Source organism: Aptenodytes patagonicus, chromosome 5 (assembly GCF_965638725.1).
Source record: "Aptenodytes patagonicus chromosome 5, bAptPat1.pri.cur, whole genome shotgun sequence".
NCBI classification, from domain to species: domain Eukaryota; kingdom Metazoa; phylum Chordata; class Aves; order Sphenisciformes; family Spheniscidae; genus Aptenodytes; species Aptenodytes patagonicus.
The window spans coordinates 30,132,487-30,157,300 of record NC_134953.1 but is presented as its reverse complement, the minus strand read 5'-3'; the positions used below and the strand labels follow the sequence as shown (position 1 = coordinate 30,157,300).

General features: G+C 43.1%; 1 protein-coding gene across 1 annotated transcript in view; it reads left to right on the top strand.

The window, feature by feature from the left end:
• The first annotated feature begins 7,979 nt into the window (after nucleotides 1-7,979).
• The window catches only part of ADAM12 (ADAM metallopeptidase domain 12), a 187,246-nt gene continuing 170,411 nt past the window's right edge, over nucleotides 7,980-24,814 (top strand). Inside the window, exon 1 of the mRNA XM_076338142.1 lies at nucleotides 7,980-8,097. Within this exon, the coding sequence (XP_076194257.1) occupies nucleotides 7,980-8,097 (118 nt within the window). The remainder of the gene's footprint in view (nucleotides 8,098-24,814) is intronic.

Sequence of the window (24,814 nt, the reverse complement as noted above, 5' to 3'; positions counted from 1 at the left end):
CGAATAAATAATGGGCTGGATGCACAGTGCAGCTGCCTGAGGACTGCCCAGCCAGGGCAGCTGGACACATTGCCCTCAATGACAATAATGCAGCATATTTTGAATATCCCCCCAATGACAGCGGTGTGGTCTTCAACAGCATTGCAGTGATGTCAGGGAAAGGGAATTACCACTGTATTCTACACCGCCGATTTATAGAGAAATAAACCAGTGCTCAAATATTATATCCACATTAGTTCTTCATGACTAATGTTGTTACAATGAATACCAGAAGAATTAGTAATGAATACCCACTTACTGTAAAGTGTCGCCAAATATATACTTAACTTGTAATGCTACTGGGAGCACATATATAATTTTTGTGTTTGTTATTATGTAAAAATATAACTTTGAGGGCTCATTGGTCTAAATTTAATTATGCAATGGCATAAGTTAAACTGCATGAAAGATATATAATTATGGGCTTACTGTTCTATCTAATACTATTAGCTGATGTTACAAACCCAACGTTTTACTTCTATTTGTTTTAGTTTTGAAAGGTTTCACTTGCTGTGTTTGTGACCCAAAGCAAATGAAAGTTTTGCAACAGAATCTAACAATCAGAAAATGCCTACAATAAAAGAAGCTCCATTCCACTCTTCCTTTCATAAATAATTTGAGATTAAGACCTAATTAATTTCATTCTCCTGTGATGTATACCACAGTACTTTTTAATGATTTCTCCAAATTTCCCATTAGAAATATTTACTTTTCTTCAAAAAAACCCAAAGATATACTGTCCTCCTAATTTACTATCCCAGCATTTATGATGATGGATGTTGCATTGTTTTGTGGTTTGCAGAGGGCTAGACAGGAATGTTAAAAATATATGACTTCATAATTTTTAGTCTGAGTTGAATACTGTCCTCTTGTGAGAAATGTAAAAATTTTTTTGTTTTCAGGGAGACAGTGAAATTTGTAGCACAGATCAAAGTGCTTAATGTCTGGTCTGAAGTAAAAAAAACCAAAACCAACATATTTAATCAGTTATTTGTTGTATTTAAAGGGATTTTAGCACAGGAAACCTTCCTGCCATGCTCTCAGAAATGTCCTGTCTGATAGAAGGATCCTGCTGGAGAATCATCACTTCTTAGAATGAGTACTGAAATTAGTAGGAAAGCTTAGAATCATGTTTCTTCTACCATGGAAAAATAAGGATCTATTCAGGTGGTCTGAAAAATAAGGAGCTATTTAGATCCTCAGGGAGAGGATGTAGAATGTCCAGAACATAGGCCCAAATTACTCTGGTTTGGACGTTTTCAGGATTTTTCTGTAGCAGGCTGTTGGGCAGAAAAACCTTGGTGCTTCTTCCTACGTAGCAGAATTTCCTTCTCACTACAGTAAATAGGGGTTCAACATAAATAGGATCAACAGCAGAGCACCAACTGGGAAGACCGCAACCTTTTTTTTTTATCTTGCAGAATCTTAATTCCTGTCTGGCAGCATTAATCAAGCTGGTGTGCCACAGGTCCTCGCTGTGCACTGCAAGGGAGAGCGGGGGTCATCAGTTACTGCAATAGGTTTAAGCAAGAAAATGGCAGCATCAGAATGAAAAGTGGAGTTTCAGGGCTGTGCAGGCACGGTGAAGAAGATTGTTTATTTATTTATTTATTATTTATGAAGATAAGTATTTGGTCATGTGTTACTAAAACAGAAGAAAGTTTAGCTAGTGTCGTTTTTTCCTCTTCCTGGAGAAAGGCTGGAAGAGAAAAATGTCAATGGCTAATTCGGTGTGGGGTGAAGCCAGGAACTGAGCCCTACATCCCCTGGGATGTTGAGGCTGTTGGGTCAGGGTGCTGGGGGCCACGGGGGGTGCCCACTGGCAGGGGGGGTGCCCGCTGGCAGGGAGGGTGCCCCAAGGTGGGGAGGGTGCCCCAAGGGAGGCTCAGCTGTGGCGTGGGGGCACGGCAGGCTCAGCTGCCGGTGGTGGCTGTGCTCATGGAGAGCTCTGTGTTTGCATGACCAAGGGTTTATGCTACAGGAAAAGAATGTAACTAGGGACCGTGTGAGGTTTGGGTTTTTGTGTTTTAACTGCTGAAGAATTTAGGGGGTTGCTGTTGTTGTTATTAAGGTCCTGTATCCTTGGAGCGGTGGGTTTCTTTGTTTGCTCTTGCTTGAGCTCCTCTTGGCTTTTTCACCCTTGGCCTTGTTACAGCAGCCTGCAACAGTCTCTGTGTAGTTTCCCTATAAAGTAGTATATAGAGCTTAATCAGCATTAAAGCAGAGCTTACTCCCCTGCTTTGTTAGAGGAAAGGAGCTGTTTTCCAAAACGATGTTGCAGTGGTGGGGTAGGAGGAAGTGGGCAGAGCAGGCAGGGGGAGAGGAACGTGATGAGCGTGTACCACTCACCATCAGCCCTGCTATCCTTCTTCCAGGTAGAAATGATGCTAGCAGGCAGTGTTCTCCAAACACAGCTTAATGGAAGGGGCTTGCTCCCTCAGATTACATTTTATCCCTGAGACAGACTAAAAATACTGCATCTCACTTACTAAATGTATAAATAACTTCAGGATGGCTCTGTCAATTTTACTTATATTTGAATATAACGTTATAACGCTTTATCATTCAAACAAGGCAGGGGTTGGTTTAATTTCTTCTCTATCAAAAAAAAAAAAAGGTATCTAGAAACACTTCAGTTTTGGGGTTCTGCAATCCATGATAAAATTAATTCAGTATTATATCCTGTCGATTGGCTGTAGCAGTTCAAGGTTCTCTACAAGTACAAAGGACCATGCTACTTCATGATAAGACCTCACAGATAGGTCTCAGAAAGAAACAGTCTCCACTCAACAAAAACCCAACTTTATAAGTGTGTCCCTTGCATGTGTGCAACAAGGGAGAAACTGAGTAAATCCTTGGTTCTGAAAGTCAGGAGAAATCTATCCCTGTAGTTAAACTGAGCTCTGTCGAAACTCATGGGGCACCAGCTGAGCACCGTGAGTCCATCGACTCAAACAAACAAGCAGACCACGGCCTCATGGCCGGTGGAGGGGAGACGCAAGGTCTGGCTGCAGCAAGGCACTGGTTGGTTTGCCCTCTGGTTACTGCTCCCAGCTGCACTGGCAAATTCAAAGCTTCGGGGCAGAAATGGCAGATGAATTTGACATTATGGTACCTTTAGGACAGGAAGAGAAAAAGGTCATAACCAAAGTAGGGAGCTGCAAGGGGAATGGAGGGGAAGGTAGGAATATACTTATTGATAATAGAAAGGTAAGATTGCTGACCTTGCATTGCATTTCATGGGCTTAATGACTTGGTTCAGACTTCCTGTACAGGACAGCATGCTGGCTCAGCAAGGCGTGCTGGAGTGCATGCTCCCTAAAGATGCAGAGGATGGAAACTTGCCCTTGTAGACTAGGAAATCTATAGAATGCAACTTCTCTCAAGTATGTGCAGTAAACAATATTTACAGCCAGTATTTTATTTCAGTGTGCAGAGCTGATGGATGCTATTTTCAGGAGCATGCTATTTTATGTCTGAATGTTGTGACAGAGGTCTATAGCAAAGCTCTGTGGCTAAAGGTCACGCTGTATTATGCTATATCTATGCCTGTTAATTATAGAGGACTGTAATCTGCCACTGCAGTCACAATTCAGCAGGATCTTGATTTTGCAGAGAGTTAATGAAGTGAGGGAGGACTGGAGACACAAAGTCTCAGCAGCTGGCTAGGGGACACACAGATTTCAAAGGGAAAAGCTTTTTTGTTTTGTTTTGTTTACTCTAAGAAGCAAAAACTTCAGCCTGGAGGCCCCAAAACTGTAGATCCCTGTAGCTAAGCTCAGACAAGTCTTCATGCATTTTGGCACATATGGGAATAAAAGGACTTGGATTTTGGATAATACTCGATGCTGCAATTACAGTGAGGTTTCCTGGGTATCCAAAAGCATATCACGGCTGATCTGGGAAGATGTGAGAGCAGTGTTACAGAGCTGCTTTCATCCCACCAGAACCTCTTCTCTTGAAATTCTTCAACTATCTGAGGTAGTTTATCCTCTCTTCGTTTAACTCAGGCTATAATGCAGGGATGCAGTTCCTGCTCTAGCAGAGAAGGGTAGCAGACATAGCTTTCCTTTTCCTTTTTCTTTTCCTTTTCTTGTACTCCATACCCTATCACATACCATAATCCATCTCCCAAGCACCATATAGTTTGTTACAGTGCCTGCCATCTAATGTCACAAAAGCATACAGTATTGTAGTCTGGAGGTTTTAGGCTTAATATATATTCTGTCTGCTCCTTTTTTTTTTCATGTTGTCTCCATCAGTCACTAGTTCCTTCTTAAAACTCCTCTTCTTTAACCAAGGGGAAACTAATGGAAGTTGATGTTTCCCTCAGTGCATCCTCCTTTCTGGTGTCTGTACTAACTCATGTGTTATGCTTGTTTCCAGGTAAGTTATTCCACACCAGTCTCTTCCATATTGCTCTCTTCTGAATTGACCTTTTCAGTGCCATGTGAACTAAAGTTCCTGCATGAATTAGTAATTTGATAACCAGAGTCCAAGCCAACTGCCTGTATTGTCATACAGTCAAATATTAACTGTTCAAAATCACGAGTGCTCTTTACATCAAATGATTTTCATATGTAAATGCAAACTGAAAGTTAAGCTACTTCAACTTGACCTATTAAAGTGACACAGTGACACAAGTCAGAGGCAGGTGAGAGCTGGAGAGAAACGGATGCGTAGCTGTAGCCCTGCTTCGTGAATGACAAGAGGTAATGATTAATGCAGGACACACTCCTGAGCACCCTGTAAACATTACCAATTCTCAGTGTCCTGCTGAAAGAGGTGTGTTAAATGTTTCCAAACCACTTTGAGGGGAAGTGGGGATGATGCAGTTGAAAGACATGCCTGAAGAGGGATCCTAATAGGATCTCAGAGATCCTTGTCACTTCATTCCTTGGTCTTTCCTCTAGCCAAAGGTGACCCACAGCCGCAGGGGGAGATATTTCATCCACACATCTCAAAGTGCAGAGATGCTACAGCAGTGGGATCTGTGCTCTTCAGTTTGTAGCTAGTGGCTGGTTCGCTTTTCCTGCAGAGCAGAGGTTGAGGCTTAAAGCTGAGTGGAAACCAAGCTACCAGCATATGCCACCCTCTGTCTATAGTAATAGAGAAGAAATAGCGATGTGTTAGGTTTCCCTTTCCCAAGGAGATAAAAATAAAGAGCAAAAAGACTATTTAGCTGTTCATATGCTGTTGCTATTACAGGATAGCCCTAAACTAGCATTGAGTGGAGTGCGTGCTTTGGAAAGAAAAGCTACTCGTGCTTGAAGTAAAGAAAACCTAAATACATATAGCAAGGAAGATAAGAAGGACAAAAATGGAGGGGGAAGCATAAAGAAGCAGTAGCAAAAGATACAAAGGTAAAGAAAATTCCAGAAGCAGTGAGACACCCCCACACAACCAACCCCCCACCCCCCCTTCCCCTGACAGTGCTAAAGAACAAAGCTGAGAAGGATGGATGGAGAGCCATCGCCTGCGGGAATAACCTGGAGAATCGGGATTGTGGCCCCCTTTGAAGCAGCCACACAACCTGGATGCAATTTTCATTTCCTGCAGGGAAACTCAGCCTTGTTCTTCTGACGTGGGTAAACCAAGCCTCGTAAAACTAATTGTGGGAGGTGGTTTGACATGAGAAATTAAAAGTCAAAGTTTGGCCTCTCTTATGCACATAGTAGTGAAGCAGGGGCACTTCAGATTAACTTCCCTTTTCCTTGAGGTTTTTTTTTTCCCAAAAGAGTTTTGAAACTGCTGTGAAATTGTACTGTTGTTCTCCAGAGCCAGAGGTAACTGTAATTCCGTAGCATTCCTACATGGATGTCGTTAATAAAATATTTGGGGCTCCTTTGTGACAAACTCTCAATTTATCAACCTCAAGCCCATAAAATTAGTGTGGTAAAATGCAAGTGTTCATTTCTGGTTAAGTTTTGGGGGAGGAGGAGGAACTCTGGCAATATCTGGTTCATTCATGCTAGTGAATAACCAAAATATAATTGCCTCCACATTCTCTGTTAGCGAATATTGTTACCCAAAATAAAAATAGTACCATTTAAGTGAAAAGCCATGTGGGATTACCAAAACTCTATTTAGAAGCCTTTAGTTCCCTTGACTGATTTTTTTTAATGGTGAAAATACCTTCAAAGAATAAAAATGTCTACATGGCTTTTATGGTGGCCTTCCACAAATGAATCGCCTGTTTTAATTTTAACATTTTTAACCAATATGCTGTGTGGAGCACGTATGTCTTTAATGAGATAGTCAATAGAGGTCATTAGTTTATATTTTAAGGGATGAAATGTTGCTGACTATAGCTGTTAAAATGTAATTGATAATGGGTGAGTAGGGAAAAATTAGCATTTGGGTATTTAAAGCTATACATAGGATAATCCCTGACTACTCGCAAGGGTAGGGGTTTCCTGGGAAGGGACATGGTGAAGGAAATGTGTGTTGCTGAGGTGAGGCTTGAGGGGTAAATGTAGACAGAGTTCAAAATTCAGAGCAACTGGAGGTGAGTCTATGGGTCTAGTTTTGGGGGGAGAGGTCAGGGGAGAAAATGTACTTTTTAACTGTGAAGAAAAGCAGCTGATAAGAGGCCTTTCTGCATATGCTTCATGATCCCAGCTCTTTTCCAGGTTTATTTGTGCTGAGATGACCTGACTTTACCACTGTTATCCTGGGGACGTGACTGTCCCCAGGGCAGTTCAGAAATGCTCTCAACCGCACGAAGCGGGCATGATGCAGGGCTCCAGCTTGGGAACCGCAGCATTTTGCACCCATTGAGTTTCTGCTGGCTCATTTATCCTCTGGGCTGGGGAAAGGCATAGTCCAGATCACTCTGAGTAGCTACTAGCCTCTGCTCCAGAACAGACCCAAATCTGTGGTTCCAAAATCAATTTTTTAAGTGGGATTACATGGCTGTTGTGCATGCTGGTGTACAGACACATATTAGGCCAGTTTTGCCAACTGTTTCATGCACAAGGAACATGGGGCCAATCTGCAGAATTATCAATATCCAAACAGTGAGATTTGGGAAGATACTTAATAAATTAAAAATAAAACTGCACAATAAAATTCTGTGAGGATTTACAGGATTAGGATCTTTCTTTCTACTGCTCCACAGCATTCAGTGCAACATGTGGGCATTATATGTATTTTGGTGGTACGTTAAAGGAACAGATAATCTGTATTTGGTTATTCTCCCAGACAGTCAGTAATAATAATTTGAATGAGGAAGATTTTAAAAAATGCATCTGGCAACTCTATGTGTTTTTTTTTAAAGAAAAAAACCCCAATATAAAATAAGTCGGAGGCACCAGAAACAACTCCGAAAGAATTATGAAACCAATAAATAATCCCTGAGCTTTAACGTATGCAGATGACTTTCCAGAGGAAGCAGCCAGGGCTGCGTGTGCAGCAGAAATGGGGAAACCTTGGCAGCGGGGGGGAGCGAGCCGCTGCGGGAGCCGGGGGGACCCCAGAGCCCCCGGACCCGCGCGGTGCTCGGCGCTGCCTGCGCGGCGGCGGGCGGTAGGACCCCGCGGAGGGGCGGCCGCGGAGCTCATTTGTTCCATGGTAAGGAGCGCGGTGAGCGCAAGCCAGCACGGACAGGCTGCTCATTTATTGCAACGGTCAACAGAATTTTCCTTGCCAAAAAAAAAAAAACAACCAACAAACCCAAACCCCAGCCCCAAACCTCTTTAAAAAGAAAAAAAAAAGCCAAACCCAAAACAACTCTTCCTCCCCCCCCCCCCCCCCCCCAAGAAAGCAGAGCCCAACTCATCAGCAGCCTCATGCAGGAGCAGGAGGGGTTTTGGAGTTAACTGCATGCAGGAAATCTCTCACATCCTGAGTCCCAGCTCGCTCCTCTCTGTAACTGTATATTATGGTGCTGCTCTCCAGCCCCAGCTGATGAAAGTTTGTCTCCCTCAGTCTGGGCTAAGATGTCAAAGCGTCTCCATGCAGAGCAGCAGCGCTTCCCTCCTCCGCACCCCCCAGCCCAGATTTCCATGCTGCTGCTGAGCCTCAGCTGGCTCTTTCTAGCATCACCCAGAGCTCAAGGTAAGTTAACGATATATAGCTATATATTTTTCTGAAATACTTCCTCATCCTACACTCCATTTTAGGGGCACCAGCAACAGAGAAATGACTTTAACAAAGTAAGCGCACCCAGCAGCACTCGGCTGCGGGGGCCGCTTCCCCCGGGCGCTCCCGGCGCTGGCTTTGCGCCCCCCGCCGCGCTCCTTCCTTCCCCCCCTCCCCTCTCTGTCTCCCGGCCTCCCCCGCTCCGCAACGCTCCGCTCCGCGCTGCGGGGCGACGGCGGCGCCTCCGCGGTGCCCCGCGCTGCGGGGCGGGAGGCGGGGGGCTGGGGGCGGCGCGGGCGCACCGGCCGGAGACACGCGGAGCCGCGCCGGGCTGGGGCCGCGTAACTCCCGCTCCGCCGCGCGGCGTGAGGACTTCCAAGCCCTTCCCGGAAAAACTCCGCGTTGCAGCCCTCGGCAACCTCCAGGCCCTCCGGCGTCCCTGCCCCTGGGTGGGGGGCCGGTACCGGGGACCCCGGGGGGGGTGCCTTGCGTGGTCCCCGCTGCGGCAGGCGCGGCCCGGGGAGCAGTTATCCCCGAAGGGTCCCCAGCAAACAGCCACCCGCGGGCTGGGGCTGAATTCGGGGTTTGAGAATATTGTCAGAGTTCGGACTCTGTTTCCAGCCGGGAAGAACTGCCTGAAAAAGCCAAATACTGATGGTAAAAGCATCCTTGCTGGGTAGAAGTTTACTTGCCACTATGTTCATTCAAAGTGAGCGCAAGTCAGGAGTCGGTGGCTTCAGTTTTAGCGATGTTTTGCAGTACTGGCTCTGTGCTTTCTGCGTTATGGATGGGGGAACAGCCTAGAAAAAGTGACTTGTCTCTTTGTACGGCAAGTCTGGGGCTTATTCAGGAATCACTGGAGGGCCCAGGCCCTGTCCTCTTAGTAAGCAGCAGCTGACAATGCATATTTTATGTGAGAGAGGAAGGGAGATTCTCTTGTATAAATATATGTAACAGCGCTGAAGAGTGTGTGTGTCCCTATGTGTTACTACAAATTCTTGTCTTGGGTCTTTTTTTCATTGTAACTTTAAACTTTATAAATGTTTGCTTGTCTCCAAATTTATGCACAGCGACTTTCACTGGGACTTCGGCTCTGGACTTGCTAAGAGAAAGATAGAGATGTACTTTATCATGTTAGCCAGCACATTGAAATCCTAGGGTAGACAGAGCAAGTTGCGTTTAATCGAGCACCTAGGATTTATATTAATGAATTAACAGGAGTTGAAGCTTTGCTTTGCCTTTGTGAGGGGTCTTAATTTCTCTTTGTCAACACTTGTATTTACACCAAATCAGCATATTGGGGATAAAGGCTGCAGAAATTCTCAGGTAGATAAGGAGAAATAGGTCCCCAGTTCCTCTTGTGGCTGTTCCCTTTGCATGGGTCGAGGGTGGGTTTGTTTGGGTTGAGGCAGCACGTACCCCTTCTCTGAGCGTGGGAGCCACTGTGGCTGGCCAGGCCCCTCCATGTTTTGGAGGTGCACTAGGACAGAGGGTAAACTTCGCATCCAGGAAAGTTTGAGGTAAGATGCTTCAAGCATTCACATGTGACAGAAATGAAGAAATGAACATACCTCAAAGTAGTCCCTGCAATAAAATAAGAGGGCAAACTGAGGTGACTTAGATCTAGCATACAGATGAGAGAGTGGAGTGGTAAGTGGGGGTGGAAATCCTGTTACCTGTGTTTTGGGATTGCCTAAGAGCCAAACTGAAGCTCTAAGGTTACGTTTGCACTGATGAATTAAGCTCTCTGTAAAGTTGGTGTCAGCTGCTCATCTTTATGGTGCCCATCTTTAGATGTCTAAGCTTGAGCAACAGCAGTGCTTGCTGACCCTTGCAGCGCAGCTGGATTTTGGCTTTGCCTTGCTACATCTTTCCTACTCTTTTCCGTAACATGTCTATAACTTGCTCTTTTGCATCTGCAGCCAGTGTGCTCAGCGAGCATCCTCTCCTTTAATTCCTTTTTTTTCCTCTGGAAGTAGAGGACAGCTTTAGCTTTGCCAGAGCATGTGCTGCTTTCTTGGTCGCAGAGGTGCTGAAAGTTACAGCCGCGTGCTTCTAGACCCGGCGAAGCTGCCCGGTGACGAAAAGTCCTCTTAGCTGTGCTGGCACGCATCACAGCCGGGCGTTTTGAAGCTTTGTAACTTCTACCTCAGCTGGCTTTACTGCTGCGACTGCTCTGGGCCTGGTGTTAGTGATTTGAGGTGCTGCCAGGACATCCTAATTTTTACATAAACACACGCTTAGTGATTAAGACAGAAGTTGAAGTTACGATATGCCTTGAAAACCAGTTTTGAAATGTGGCAAGAGACATGCATAATGTGGGACTGCCCTAGTAACAACTCTAATATTAAACAGAAATTATCAGGTTATGAGCTAGACAACTTAAAAGTAGCCTTGCCGCTCATGTTTAGTTTCCTTTCCAATTTTTATGGTTTTACAATTGCCTTTTCCAGTTTTCAGTATTGCTAGCTCTTGGTTGCTGGCTAAACGTCCTCATGGACAAAAAGGAAAACTAACAAGTACCAGCCTCAACAAAGCAAAATTAGCTTTGCTGTCCTGGTGGAGGATAATATCTAGTAGGATAAGATCTAATCTTATAGATTTAGTCAAATGCCTTAAAATCTACATCTGTATAAGCTTTTTGCAGAGTCAAGGCCTTCCTGTATCCACAGGGCAAACAATGAAAATGATGGTGTATAAAGGTAAACTCCAAATTAGTGTGTGTGTGTAAACTCTTAAATCTCTTTTGGATATTAAGGTGTTAGCTGGAAGAAAAGCAGAAAAATGAAAATCCTAAAATTGCAGTAGAAAATTCTTTACCTTCAATTAAAATAACTTTCTGTCAGATTTTATTTTTGTTACTGATTGCAACTGAATTGGCTGTAATAGAAATAAATTACAGAAGAAGAAATCTTTCCTTGTCTCTCGCTTTAAAACTGATCTCTCCAACACACTGTGTTCTAGAGCTCACTTTCAAATACTGTCGTCTTTCAAACTGTTCCAGTGTTTGTGGCAGATATTTACGGTCTGTGTATAATCACCTTCTTGTCTGACAATTATCCCTATCAGGTCCCCTGCAGATAGCCTGGCATGAGCTGTCACTGTCCATGGGGCTCCATAGATCCATGCCAGAGTACAACAGCTGAGGATATTATGCCCACTCTTCATGTTCTCATCGTTAACTCTCCTGCTCGCTGGGGAGCTGCCACGTTGTTCACAGGTGTTTTGTCGAGCTTCTCATCTCTTGCTTTCCTTGAGATTTTTGGAAAGGTCTCCAGCCAGCCACAAAGAGCATCCTTGAACTAATGATTGACAGACTACGTTTTGGGCTGCTTTTCATCCTGCTCACAGTGCAGAGGCTGCCCCAGTGGCACTTTTCTAACGACACGTGAGTGACTGCAGCGGATCAGGGCTGTGTTTATCTGTTACTTCCACTCAGGCTGTCAGCTACCACTGATGCTGTTGATCATGAAATTGTTTTAAAAAGGCTGAACTCATGTAAAGGCTTATTTGGTCCTCCCCCAGCCTTGTTCAGACCTCGCATATCCTAATCCTGACAGATTTATCACTGGCGGTCCCTATGTTTCTGACATATCTCACATTGCCAGTGCAAATTGTCCAAGGAGTCCAGCTGGGCTTCATTTTATCAGTATTCATGTGCATCCTTTTGGGCAGTACCATTTGTGCTCCAGGACTGCGGTGTTGCATGCGAATGGTGAGCAACAAGCTGCGTTTGCCAGGCAGGCAGCAGGATACGGCCAGCATGGGGTGGCGGAGCAGCCTGCATGTGCGTGTCCAGGGTGTTCTCACAGCCCAGCTTCTGCTGGGGGTGCTGCCAAGCCTCCTGTCCAACACTCTGACTTTTGGAGACTGCATCTTTGAGGGCTGATGGGGTGGGGTTTTGTCGTGACTTTTGCTGTAAGAGTTGTTGTCAAGCAAGAAGCGACATTTCTATGGTATCTGCAATTAGGTCTGAAATACTGTTACATTTACACGGCCAGGCTCTGCTACACCAGCAGGCTCCCCCCAGCTCTGCATCTCACGCAGCATCCAGTCCGGCTTAGGATGCCAGGCCCTTCATGCTATTCATATTGGAGGGATTTTATTTAATCCCTTTTTCTGATGGCCTTTTTTCCTCTACAAGTTCATGTGTTTTACTCTATATCATCTCAGATTTTGCTCTTCATCTTGCATGCACATTATATTTGCATTTCAAGTAGCTTTTCAGATTACTCCTAGGACAAAAACACATCATCTCCAAAATTTTATAGTGCTAAAGGCCTAAATCAAACCTGCAGAGGCTTCTCTTGGGCCCTGCTAAGTCTCCAGGGCAAATCTATGACAAACTAAATTAAAAATCCATGGCTTGAGTAAGTCTGTTTGAGGGTTGCCGTTGATTCTTGATAGGACAGTGCAGTCCAAAAGGACAATCCCTTTTGTTTCTGGCTAACACAGACCAAAGTGCTTCAATTGCATTAAATTTTTGTCTTTTTGAGAAAAGGATCACAGTAACTGAGAAAAGGTATTGATTCTTCAGAGACCCCTGCTCCAGGATGTTGACCCTTCTCTTTTTAGTGTCACGTAAGAGTTTGAGACTACATTAATATCTAGTGTGATGTTGGCATCAGTGTTTCAGAAAGTGACTTGTCCAACTGCATGATCTAATCAGAAATGCTGACTCCTCTGTTAAATCACTTCATGTTGTATCATCCATTTTTTATACCCCGTATAAATGAGTTTGCAGCTTTCCAAGACTTGGAGCTAGGATGAGAAATATTTGGTAGATTGGGGGCGGGAGGTTGTTCATTCACAAGGTCAACATGACGAAACCATTGATTAGATGAACACATTCTTTCTTGTCCAAAATATATGATCTAATAAGGCAAGAAGTGAAATGTTTCATGGCCTGTTAACCACGCTGGATAATACACAGCAAGGCATGAAAAGCTGGATGCAGAATTTGGCACAAAAGAATCTTTAACTAGTTGTCATGGTTTAACCCCAGCCGGCAACTAAGCACCGCACAGCCGCTCACTCACTCCCCCCACAATGGGATGGGGGAGAGAATCGGAAGAGTAAAAGTGAGAAAACTCGTGGATTGAGATAAAGACAGTTTAATAGGTAAAGCAAAAGCCGCACACGCAAGCAAAGCAAAACAAGGAATTCATTCACTACTTCCCATCGGCAGGCAGGTGTTCAGCCATCGCCAGGAAAGCAGGGCTCCATCACGCGTAACGGTGACTTGGGAAAACAAACGCCATCACTGCGAACGTCCCCCCTTCCTTCTTCTTCCCCAAGCTTTATATGCTGAGCGTGACGTCATATGGTGTAGAATATCCCTTTGGTCAGTGGGGGTCAGCTGTCCCGGCTGTGTCCCCTCCCAACTTCTTGTGCACCCCCAGCCTACTCGCTGGTGGGGTGGGGTGAGAGGCAGAAAAGGCCTTGACTCTGTGTAAGCACTACTCAGCAGTAACGAAAACGTCCCTGTGTTATCAACACTGTTTTCAGCACAAATCCAAAACATAGCCCCTTACTAGCTACTATGAAGAAAATTAACTCTAGCCCAGCCAAAATCAGCACGCTAGTTTATTCTGAGATATTTGTTAAGAGGAACTGTGGCAGTTCCTACAAATATAGTCTAATAATTTATGTCATATGCGTTAAGTGAAAAACCTTCTTCTGACAATGGTGAAAGTTTGCTGTTTTCTTGCTTCTATGTAATGTTTTCTAATTCTGAAAACAGCTGATCAAGCAAGAGAAATAAACCTCATGTGCAAGTACTTACCTTTGAAAGGATATATTAAAATATAAACTTCACTGAATCCAAGTGTTCATGGGATTTTGTTTTGGTATAGTCATGTAAAAAAAACTTTAATAACATAAAAAATCTGGACTTTGTCGTAATGCTACATTTAATAAGATGAGCATATGGGCCTGACCGTGCATGGAGCTTCGCTTCGCTGATATCTTTATTCAGCAGCGCTATCTCTACACAGCGATGGTAGCGTGCTGCAGATCCTCTGCTACTTCAACAATCAGAAGACATGAGGAGGAGAACTATTCAGTCCAGGTTATTTAAGTCTATATTGCATTCCTTTTCTGCCATTGAGAGCACTGTGGTGACAGAGCTATGGCTGAGAATAAAATGTGGCCTCTGCAGCTTATAGGGAAGGATACAGCATCTCACTTCTGACCCATGTTCCTTTTTGAATTGGAGGTCATAAGACTGTATCCAGGTTAAAAACCGCTCTTGCATTTTGACAGAGATTTTAAAGCATGAGGTAGGCATTCCAAGCGAAATAGTATTTATTTCTTCATCTATTGCCTCTTAAGTGAGGAAAATGCACCCCACTGAAGAGACACTTTGGGTAAACACTTGTGGTTGAGGGGAGAGTGCAGGGTCATTGCAGAAGAAATCTTCACACTTTAGAAAGAATGAGCTTGTCTATTTATTTTGTGTCATGTATGTTCCTTGTTTGTGGGTCTGATCCTCAATGGGATAAATTGTCTCACCTCCATGGATCTGGCTCCTTTGTACAACCTGGTGCTGATGTTCTGTGCTATTCATTTAAGATCTGCTTGACAAGCTCAGAGGATGTGTAGATTAGATGAGCAAAGCTGTGTTAGTGAGCTGGGAAGATATCCTGGGGATATCCTGCCCTGAGGAAACAATAAAAATAAATGTTCATTACTCCTGTAGCTCATCTCCTGAAGAAGTCTGTGAAAGTCAGGATTTATGGACTGATCCAGTGCTTATGGTGATATTTGTTGTAAGGTCGCACACACAAACCTGAGCAGGATAGGTGGCTTCAAGAACTTTAAGTAACTCTAAGTTGTCTGTTCATTCATGTTTCAAAAAATAGGACAGACTTCAGTGACAGCTTATGTTAGTACAGGTGCAGTAAATTTTTCTTTTTCTGCTGTTGTGTAATGCGAGTCACAGGTATTCCCCATACAAACAAAAACGCATGATGGATATTAACTCCCCAGCCCAATAGCTCATTTGTTAGGCTTAGGAAAGAACTACAAGTCGTTTCGCATGTGCGTTTACCTAAATTAATACTGAAAATTGCTTCAGCTGGATTTGCTGTGTTTTCAGTGTGATTTCCCTGAGAACATCTGAATGAATGATTTGTGTGCATGTGATAAGCACAACTCAAACTCCCACTGAATGGTTTTTTTCACTGATGATTGTACACGGGAAGGAACATCCCTCAATACAGCTATGCTAAGGATTCCTTGTACTCAGTGAGGGAGGCTAGTAAATCAGTGGAGAAAAGGCTTGTACTGTACCTTTTAAAAGACCGAGAGGAAATTGTATTTTCAGCAGTAATTTTGAACTTCATTCAGTGGAAAGTAGCCTTTCTTGAGGGTTTGGAGGGGAGGAGCTGGAGAGGAATGCTGGATCTGGATTTTCGTGTAATTATGTGGACACATTGCTGAAAAGTGAATATATACAGTACTTTTTTCTTTGACATTGGAGCTCTATGGATTAGTTGTGCCTTGTGCTTGTAAAGCACAGGTTATTATTTCTCTGCTCGAATAAGTGTTTTTGTTAGGTGCTGCCTTGTTGATGCTGAAGGGTGTAAGGATGAGTTTATAATCAAAACGAGAATCTCTGGGACAGGGATCCTTTGGGGAAGGAGCAGCAGTTTAGGAAGAAGCAGATGTGCCCCAGTAGTGCCTATGCTGGGGTGATGCTGGGGTGATGCTGAGTTAAGACAGGACATCCTTCACTATGGCATCCTGGAAATACCTGTGGGATAGGTATTGTGCAGTCCTTGGTATTTTTCACCTGTTATTAGTCCTGTCCTGCTTGTTTTCACGAGAAAGAATGACTGGGCCAATTTATATGGTGTGCATCAGGACTTGGAAAAGAAGAAGCAAGCTTAAAACAGGATTTACAGCAAGAGGACAGAAGTTCTCCTAAGCCATTATCTCACTTGCTTTTCAAAGCTACTTTGAGTTTGAATCTTGCATTTACAACTTGCCCTCTTCCGTGAACTCCAAGCGCTGAGGTCTTCCATGGGGGGAACCTCTTGATACATACCCATCACCCAGTGTGCCGAAATGAGCTCTGGTTCAATGCTTCACTGCTTTATTTCTCTCATATTTTGAAATGTTCTCTTCTAGGAAAAAAAGACAACTCTGTGTCTTTGGACTGGTCCTGAATAGTAATTCTTCAGTCAAACATAACAACATCACAAATGAGGCTGGACAGCTGTTTCCCAAATATAGTATATGTATATATTCTATACACGTAATAAAGCTTGGTTTTCACTATTTGAAACGTTCTGCAGTCTCCCTGCCCCCTCCTGCAGTCAATAGCAAATGTTGTTCTCAAAACTCCACTTGTCACATTTTGTTCTTGAGAACAGGGAGGATATTGAGATATACTGGCTTCTTTCCTTGAGTGCATTTCAATATGTATTTTCTATAATGAGAGCCCAAATCCTGCTTGCATTACTTATGCTTTAATCACACTGTGCTCTCCCAAGATTGCTTTAATCGCATTTGCATCAGCAGGAGTAACTCTGTATGATGAGCAGTATTTAATCTGCAAACAGAGGGAACTGATCTCGGGCACATGATGGCTGTCCTGGATTTGTTACAGAGCAGCTCTCTAGCGAAGAATGGTGTAGCATCCTGATTTGAGAAATAGATATTCAAGAATTAGAATGAACAAAAGCTATTTTTACAGTTTTCTTGAGGACCTGTCAAGTGTGATAGTTGCCTTTTAATTTTCTAGTAAATGGCTTTTTGGCATGTGTTAACTCCCAAGAAGTGCGATGCTGCCTAGTGCAGCAGACATCATTTTGTACTTTAGCCATGACATTACCGTATATGAGAACTGAAAAGTTATATAGATATTACACCAATATATAAACCATGTGTGTTAGAAAGACAAGTTCAGTTTTGAAATATTTGACTTAGCTATGCTTTTCACTTTCAATCTGTGCCAAACATGTGCTTGAATGACTGATGGAGTCATATGGTTCCCTGAATAAAGCACTTTATTGTGCGCAAACTTAGAGCCTTCCAACAGTTGTATTACAGAAGCTTGAAGATTAAGATGATCCAACTGCTTAGGGGGTATGTTCCACAATGAACATTTTATTTTTCTTTTTTCCCCCTCTCTCTATATTTTTTGCCCTAAAATGTGTCATTAGTTTGTTCAGCTGGTTGTGCAGTGACACTGACCGCAGAGCCTTTGGTAGAGAACAACAGCAAGTTACCTTCAAATTTAAGCTTTCACTCCCATGTCCACATTAAAATGTTGAACACATGACTTTTTCCATGGAGTTTATGGGATTTTGTGGGGGAGGGTTGGGAGGGCTGTTTCCTGTCACAGATTATTTCATCAGCAGAATTAGATTTAGGAAGGGAATAACTCATGCAAGAACAAGTGATGACAGGAGATAGTTCTTAGAATTATAAAACTGAAATATTAAAAAGCATGTTTTTAATGCTGTTTAGTTAAAGGGGATAAGTGCATCTCAAACTCCTATTTCTCATCCGAGCAGTCAGTGCCCGTGAAGCTGCTTAGTGTGAAAGATCAAGTGGACATGCTGCAAAGTCATACACAGATCAGTTCAAAGTTGACAGATCTGTCAAGCTGGAGGGAGGATCTTTTTTCATTAGAAGCAGAAAGAACAAAAAATTAAATTCAGAAATGCATGGAGTCGCCTTGCTGTTGCCTGTCCTCAGGCTTATCAAAGACCTTTGCTGACTTTTGATGTTTTAAAAATTTTGTACGTGAGCCGTAATTTTGCAATGTGAAGGAAAAGACAAGATTCAAGCCCAAGAAGATCCATGGAATTAGTAGTTTTTCAAAAGCTACCTGTGCTTAAATGCCTGAGGTCTTGGGTTTGGCAATGAGGGGAGGAGTGAGAAAACAAGTAAAACTTTGTGTATAGTTAGGTGGCTTCCTTTTTTTTTTTTAAATAATTATTTTCCAGACAGGCCATGAAAGGACTAATTTTACTAGATTTTGTAGAGAGAATCAATGTACTGCTTAGATGTGCAAAGGTTAGTTGGAAAAATAATTTATGATTTTGAACTAATAAAAACTTTACTGCAAGAGATAAGATTTTTATCTTACGCACAGTCAAATCTTGCCTAGACTTTTGTGCTTACATACAGATGAGGGCAGAGTCTGGCATGTTATGTGCCGTCTTTTTTAAAGCTGTGCAAGTGCTGTTAGTGGGATAATGGGAAGTACTTTATCAGTGTGGTGGAGTTTCTGATTTTTGTCCTTTCTTTTGAGAGGGTGTCTGTGTTTTCGGCTGGTGGTTAGTGTAGAATTTAAGATGGATGGACAGTTGACATTAAGGCAAGCTATTGCTTATTTGACCCTATGCAAGTTACTGGGCTTTCTTTCTTTAACCATTATGCACTGGAAATCTTGTACTGGTTTATTTTGCAGCATTTTCATATTTATTATCAGCTATTATTATAATTTACATTTTTATTATATTAATAAATGACAATTTATTATTTTTCCTGTCTCAAACAGAATGGGTACCACTCTAGAAGGTGGTTTCAGCAAGATCTGTGCCTGGATAATGTTTAGCTTAGGTAATGTTTTGGCTTTTGCTGGAAGATGGAGTGAAATAGAGGACTGGAAGCACACATGCCCACTCCTTGGCCAGGTAGTTGGATAGTTGACACTTTTTTTTTTGGCATGATATAGTCTGAGTCCTAACGTTAACAATTTCCATTTAAAGCAAGTTGATTTTTAATTTTTTTTTTCCTTGATGCACAAGAGCTGGATATGATCCTCTTTGCTCAGAAGTTCTATATTGCAATCCTATAACTTTATGTTTAGCCACTTTATACTCTTTCCATCTATAAACATATCAGCACTGGCAAGGTAAATACCAAGAGATGTGTAAAGCTAAACGACGATCATGGGTCCTGTAATCTTTGGTTTTCTAGATTGTGCAAAATAATTCTTTTAGTTCCCTTCTTGTAATTCAGTCTTTCCACTTCCCTGATCACCCTGGCAGCCTTTCCAATCCACCAGCTCCAGGCTGAATTAATCTGTTGTGAACGCAGATGAGGAGAAATGCCCGCAGTATTCCAGATGTTCTTGCTTCGGTAACTCTCAGGAGTAACTTCAATATCTGATATTCACTGGAAACACCCCTTTTGATGCATTGTTCCAGGACTGTCTTTGCTTCATGTGACATCAGTGTTATACTGAATATCATGAACGGGTCTTTCTTGAGTCATTTGCCTTTGAAGATTACCACTCAGAGCAGAAAACTTACTAGCCCCTAAGAGTGTGACCCTCCATTCTGTACTACTTGGTTTCAACCCTTTGCTCCAGCCTGCAAGTTACTGGATTCTTTTGTAATATTCCTGTCCTTCTCCATGCAGATGTTGTCTCCTAACTTGGAGCATTGGATTTCGGGAGGACACTTGTGCACATTGAGTAAAGGTTGCTGATAGAAATACTAAGACTGATCCTAATACCTTTTCTTACTGAACCTTGGTAGAAACCTTCCTTTGCCTGGTTGGTTGGCAGTGTGCTTGGCGGGTAGTCTCTGCTCCTTGCACAGTTTCATCTCCTTCTTAAATTTCCTAAGTTCACCCCCATCTTGAAGGGCAAATACTTGGTCCTCCTCTCTCAGCATATGACCTTGGTAATTTTGGATAAAAAAAGTTCTATTTTGAGTCTGGAGGTGATAAAGGAACCATCCCAGATAAGACATGAGAGAGAAGCAACCAATGGGGGGGATAAAGCTCTTTCCCATCTGATGGGCATCCTTGCCAGCAGTGGGTGGCTTTGTTGGGGTTCCTGCCCAGCTCGCTGGGGCTGGTGGCACAAAGCAGTCTCGAGGTATCCTGGGCTATAGGGGAAGGTGGCTGGCAGCAGAGCCTGCAGGGTGGCTCAGTACCTTGCCACAAAACTGACTGCCAATGGTCCAATGAGGGCTGGAGGCAGCCGTGTATATACAGCCCTTCCTCCATAGCCAGAAATGACCCATCCAAATCATGGATCCCACTGACTGTGAACTAAGCTGAGGAAGCTGAAGAAAACGAGGAGGGAAATGGATAAAGTATGCCCTTTCTGTCTTCCACAGCATTGCCAAAGCCCTGCGATACAGAGCAGTGCCGGTAGCTGTTTTCAGTTTGTGGAAAGATTACGCTGTTCTATTATTCTTTTCTATCCTAAGATTATTTTGGTGCATTGGTGTTTTGTTGCAGAGGAAAAAGTAGATAGGCTGTGACTTACAGTTCTGAGCCCATTTGTAATATGAAAGGTAACACAAGGAAAATATTATTTAATTTAGCCTTTTTTTTTATTCACTTGCTTCTGTTATTTTCATAACTCAACAGTAACTGCGGTGGGTGACATGAAGGGTGTCCGGGCGCAGTGCTCCGGGGAGAGGGCTGCAGTCTGGGCTGGAGGATGGGCTGGAGATGGGCATCCAGTGGCATCGCTAGGGCTGGGGCCGATGGTCCCGAGCTGGACTGCAGTGCAGTGCTGGGGCTGTAAGGGCACCCAAGGGCCCTGATGGCACCATGTTAACATGTGTGGGACAAGAAGTGCAGATGGGACTCCCAGAATGTGCGCATCCACAATGGGAAGGAAGCACAGCATTATATGTTGGCTTTATTGTAAATCTGTATGTTAATAGATGGATGGTTTCTGTAAACCACCGCAGGTCTGACTGCTCTCTCCTGTGCTGTGCCAGGGGAGCAGGGAGCAAAACCAGCACTAGCAGGACAGCAGGGGTGTGCAGTTGGGGGGGATTTTATTTTTTTCCTTCCACTTCAGCCCATTTTATCCAGACCTGCTCATTATTGAGAGAGTTCACCTTTTTGTTTATTGTAAGGACAAATAAATTGCACTGCCTAACTAAAAGCTTATTAATTTTAAGTAAATGCAAATCTGAAGTGTGTCTGGGCTTCTTCAGGAGGCAGTGGCCGTTAAACAAAGATGTCACGTCACATGCTTGGAGTTTATTTTGCACAGAGCTCAGAGGAACCAAAATACAAAGCAAAAAGATGAAAACTATCCTTAACTTCTTTGCCAACAAACCCTTGCATGATACTGTGCAAAGAAGAAAAGTTGAAGAAGTACATGGCAGATGAAAAATATTTAAGCCACACAAAAGTCACTGACAGATAACATCTACTCATCTCACTATTTGTACAAAGTATCTTTTACATTACTGAAAAAAAAGAATAAAGGGTGCTACATCAGCTTGTGGGCTGCTTGTGGATCAAAAGCATTACTTTCAGTGCAGGCTGAAAATAGAAAACAGATAGACACGACTGTGAAGTTTTTCATGTGAAAAAGTGGGAGATGAGCTTGCGTCAGGAAGAACTGGACAGAATTTCACTGAAATGGAAAATAAGTAGGTGAGTAAGTAGGTGCATGTGACACAAAAGATAGGAAACCTGGGTCTAATAAAAGTTTCTGGTAATACAGATGGCCTGATTCTCTTTCCCTCTCATGACACGTTACCGAAATTTAAATTCTCTGATTTCAATTATTACACTATTTATATTGCTGTAATACCAAGAGTCCCTGTAGAGAAGAGGCCTCATTATTAATGTAATGCAAACAACTCTAATGGTTCCAGCTTCAAAGAAATCCTAATGAAAATGAGTAAAGGAGATGAAGAGTGGCAGAGAGGAAATACCAGCATGTCTGCGCACATGAAGAACTGCAGCACTGGGAGCTCATGGGACGTGATCAAGGTGATGGAAACCCTTCATTAGCCCAGATCTCTAGTCCTGTCCCATCGTGCTCCTCTCCTGGTGCTCCTCGGATGCTCTTTGGGAGGGCTGTGCTTATGCTCAGAGATGGGTGGCCCGAAACCAACAGAATAAAACCGGGACTCTGTTTTGTTCAGCCATTGTGCAAGAGACTGGGTGAAGTGGCCCTCACTGGGATAAATTCTTTGGTGTTTCCAACTTTAAGGCAAGGGCTGTGTGTGCCAAAGGCTCTCCGAGGTTGCCAGCAGCCGCCCCACCTGTGTAGCTACTAAGAAGCTCACACCACTGCTCAGACTCAGGGCTGCTCCGGGGCTGCACATCTGTTTGTCCCATTTTTTCAAAGTTTCCTGCACACTTCAACTTCAATTTCTATGCCTACGTTTTTTTGGCCTGGCTCTCTTCTTATGTTTTTTGTGGTTTTTTTTCTCCTGACTTTGACTCTTCCTCTATCCATATCTCTTCTGTCTGCATCCTGTTGTTCGGCTGGGCTTAGTGGCCCTTTAGATGCTGTCATCTTTCCCATCTCAGACAGATATGTGTGGGTCGCTCTTCGTTGGCTGTGATCCCTTGTTTTCTGCAATGTATTCTTTGAAGCTTTGCAATCAGGCTGCAGAATCCTATTTAAAGGATCTACCTTTTTATCTTCCCGCTACTTCCATATTTAAAGACTGATCTAGAGTTTACCTATCAGTTATACAGGTTTCTTTATTTTGTAGTCTTTCAGAAATATACATAGTACATAAATATAATGACCTTAAATCAGAAAAACATTGTTATTTGATTTACAAAGGAAACTGTAATGTGCATATATCACACTGGGACAGTTGGGAGTTAAGCAAGTGCATAACATTAAGCATGTGCCCAAGTGCTTTTCAGAATGAGGCCCCGTGACTGGGCTGCAGTGCTTTCTCTGCCTTCTGCAGGAAGCTGTGATTTTTATCACACCCAATAATTTAAATAAAAACATTCAGATAAGCAGCAAAATATTTGGCTGAAAGAAAGCAACTAGACAGAAATTGATCTTGTGTTTTATAAATGCTATGGCTTCAGAAGAGTTTGCAAACTCTAAAGCTTGTCTGTTTTATTTCCCTGAAATAAATTATCTTTCCAATAAAGATATAACTGCTGCCTATAAACCTGTCTTGATGTCTGTCTCCAGACTATCAACGCTTTGGCACAATATGTATTTTCAATATGCAGATAAATAAGCATGTGTGTAAGATTAAATTTGCTCATTGTAACCTTACTTTGTTATGTACCACAAGCATCACTTTGTCATGATAGACTAGGAATGGCAAAACTGAACTGCACTCTGTGTAGATATTGTTCCTTTTTCCCGTGATATTTTTATAGCGGTTGCACTTTCTGGACCACGCCATGTAATGAGGGAATAACACATCTGTGCACAAATGCTGATCCCTCCCCCTCTCCTTTTTCTTCTGTTTTGGGTAATGTTGTGATGTTAATGCTTTGCAGAATTAATAAGAAAGGCAACTTGCACATGTAGGAGTACCAGAAATACTTTAGTTCTTCCTGATATCTAGCTGCAGCTCCATGGTATAAGACTGCATGGAAGCAATTTAGACGATGCATCCGTGGGAGGAAAAGTATGCTCATAGGATTTCTTAAAATTTAGATTTCACGAAACTTTCAGAGTGCAAATCCTACAAAATAATTGAAGGGCCTGAGTCATTTAATTGATATAGTTGAGACTGCTCTAGTGAGCCAAGAAAAAAAAAAAATCAGGGCTAGAGCCAAACTTTCCTCATTTCTCTGAGATATGCTTCATAAATTTCTGTTCTGTGCAGGGAGCTTCATGCCTGATAATCAGAATAAAGAGCTGTGAGGTTCTGTCTAGACCCTCCTAGGCAGATGAGATGGTATCTCATACGCCTCCACAGGGATGAACCCAATCGTGTGCAGGGTTTGGAGCATCCCTTCCAAGGGCTGACACTCCCAGACCCCTGTCACTTGTGCTTGGGCTGCGCTGGGGGTGGGGTGAGAACCTTTTCTCTACAGGAACACCCATATAACAAGCGACTTTCCTCTCCCCAATATACTTTATCTTTTTATCTTAGTCTCTTTTTTGTGTGTGTGTGTTTTAGGGAAAGAGTCATATTTTTAAAAGCATGCTGGAAAATACTGAACTTGTCTTCCTCTCACTTCAGCTTAACACTAATGACTGCGTAGATGTTTTTAAGCTAATTCTAACAGTGACTAAATTGGGCTCATTCTGCCCAAAACACAGCTTTTGATCCTCGGAGAGTGTTAGGTGACCAAAGAGGGCAGGTCAGGTTGCTGGGATGGCAGTACCGAGCACTGGGTTGTGTGGGCAGGTTTGACCCTACAGCCTTCCTCTCACTCCCGTAAGATGGTTCAGCCCTGAGCTGTGGTTGAGCTGCTAAAATGCTGCCCCATCACCTTCCCTCTGTACCTCCTAGCACAAAGGCAATGGGGGGAAGAAGGAAGACAGGTAACGCTGGCCTTTCTCTGTCTTAATGGAGGATGGACACATTTCTAGAGCACCTGCGAGGACTCGGATCTCATCCTCGTGGGGTCCAAGTGCACCAGAGGGCTCAGTGTGATGGTAGGTCAAGAGTGTGGCAAACCCTGCCAGCGTTTTGACTGTCCCACAGCACCTGGAAGCCATCCCTATCTTCTCTTTAAGATTTATTCTCAGTACCATTTCCAGCTCTTGTACTATGATACAGTTTTTTAGAACTCTGCCTTGCACAATACCATTAGTATGTTTAGTGAGAGGAAAAACACTTGATAAATGTTGCATGCAAATAGCTTTTTGACATTGTAGTATGAATTGAAGTCATCTGACTATGCAGTGGAGCATTATTTCAGTGAGAGTTTATATTCTCTTCCAGACTTTTTTCTTTCTACTAATGAGAATGAGCATCCTTGATGTTACGGGGTTCTCAGTACTTCGTGACCTCCTTGCATGTTCATA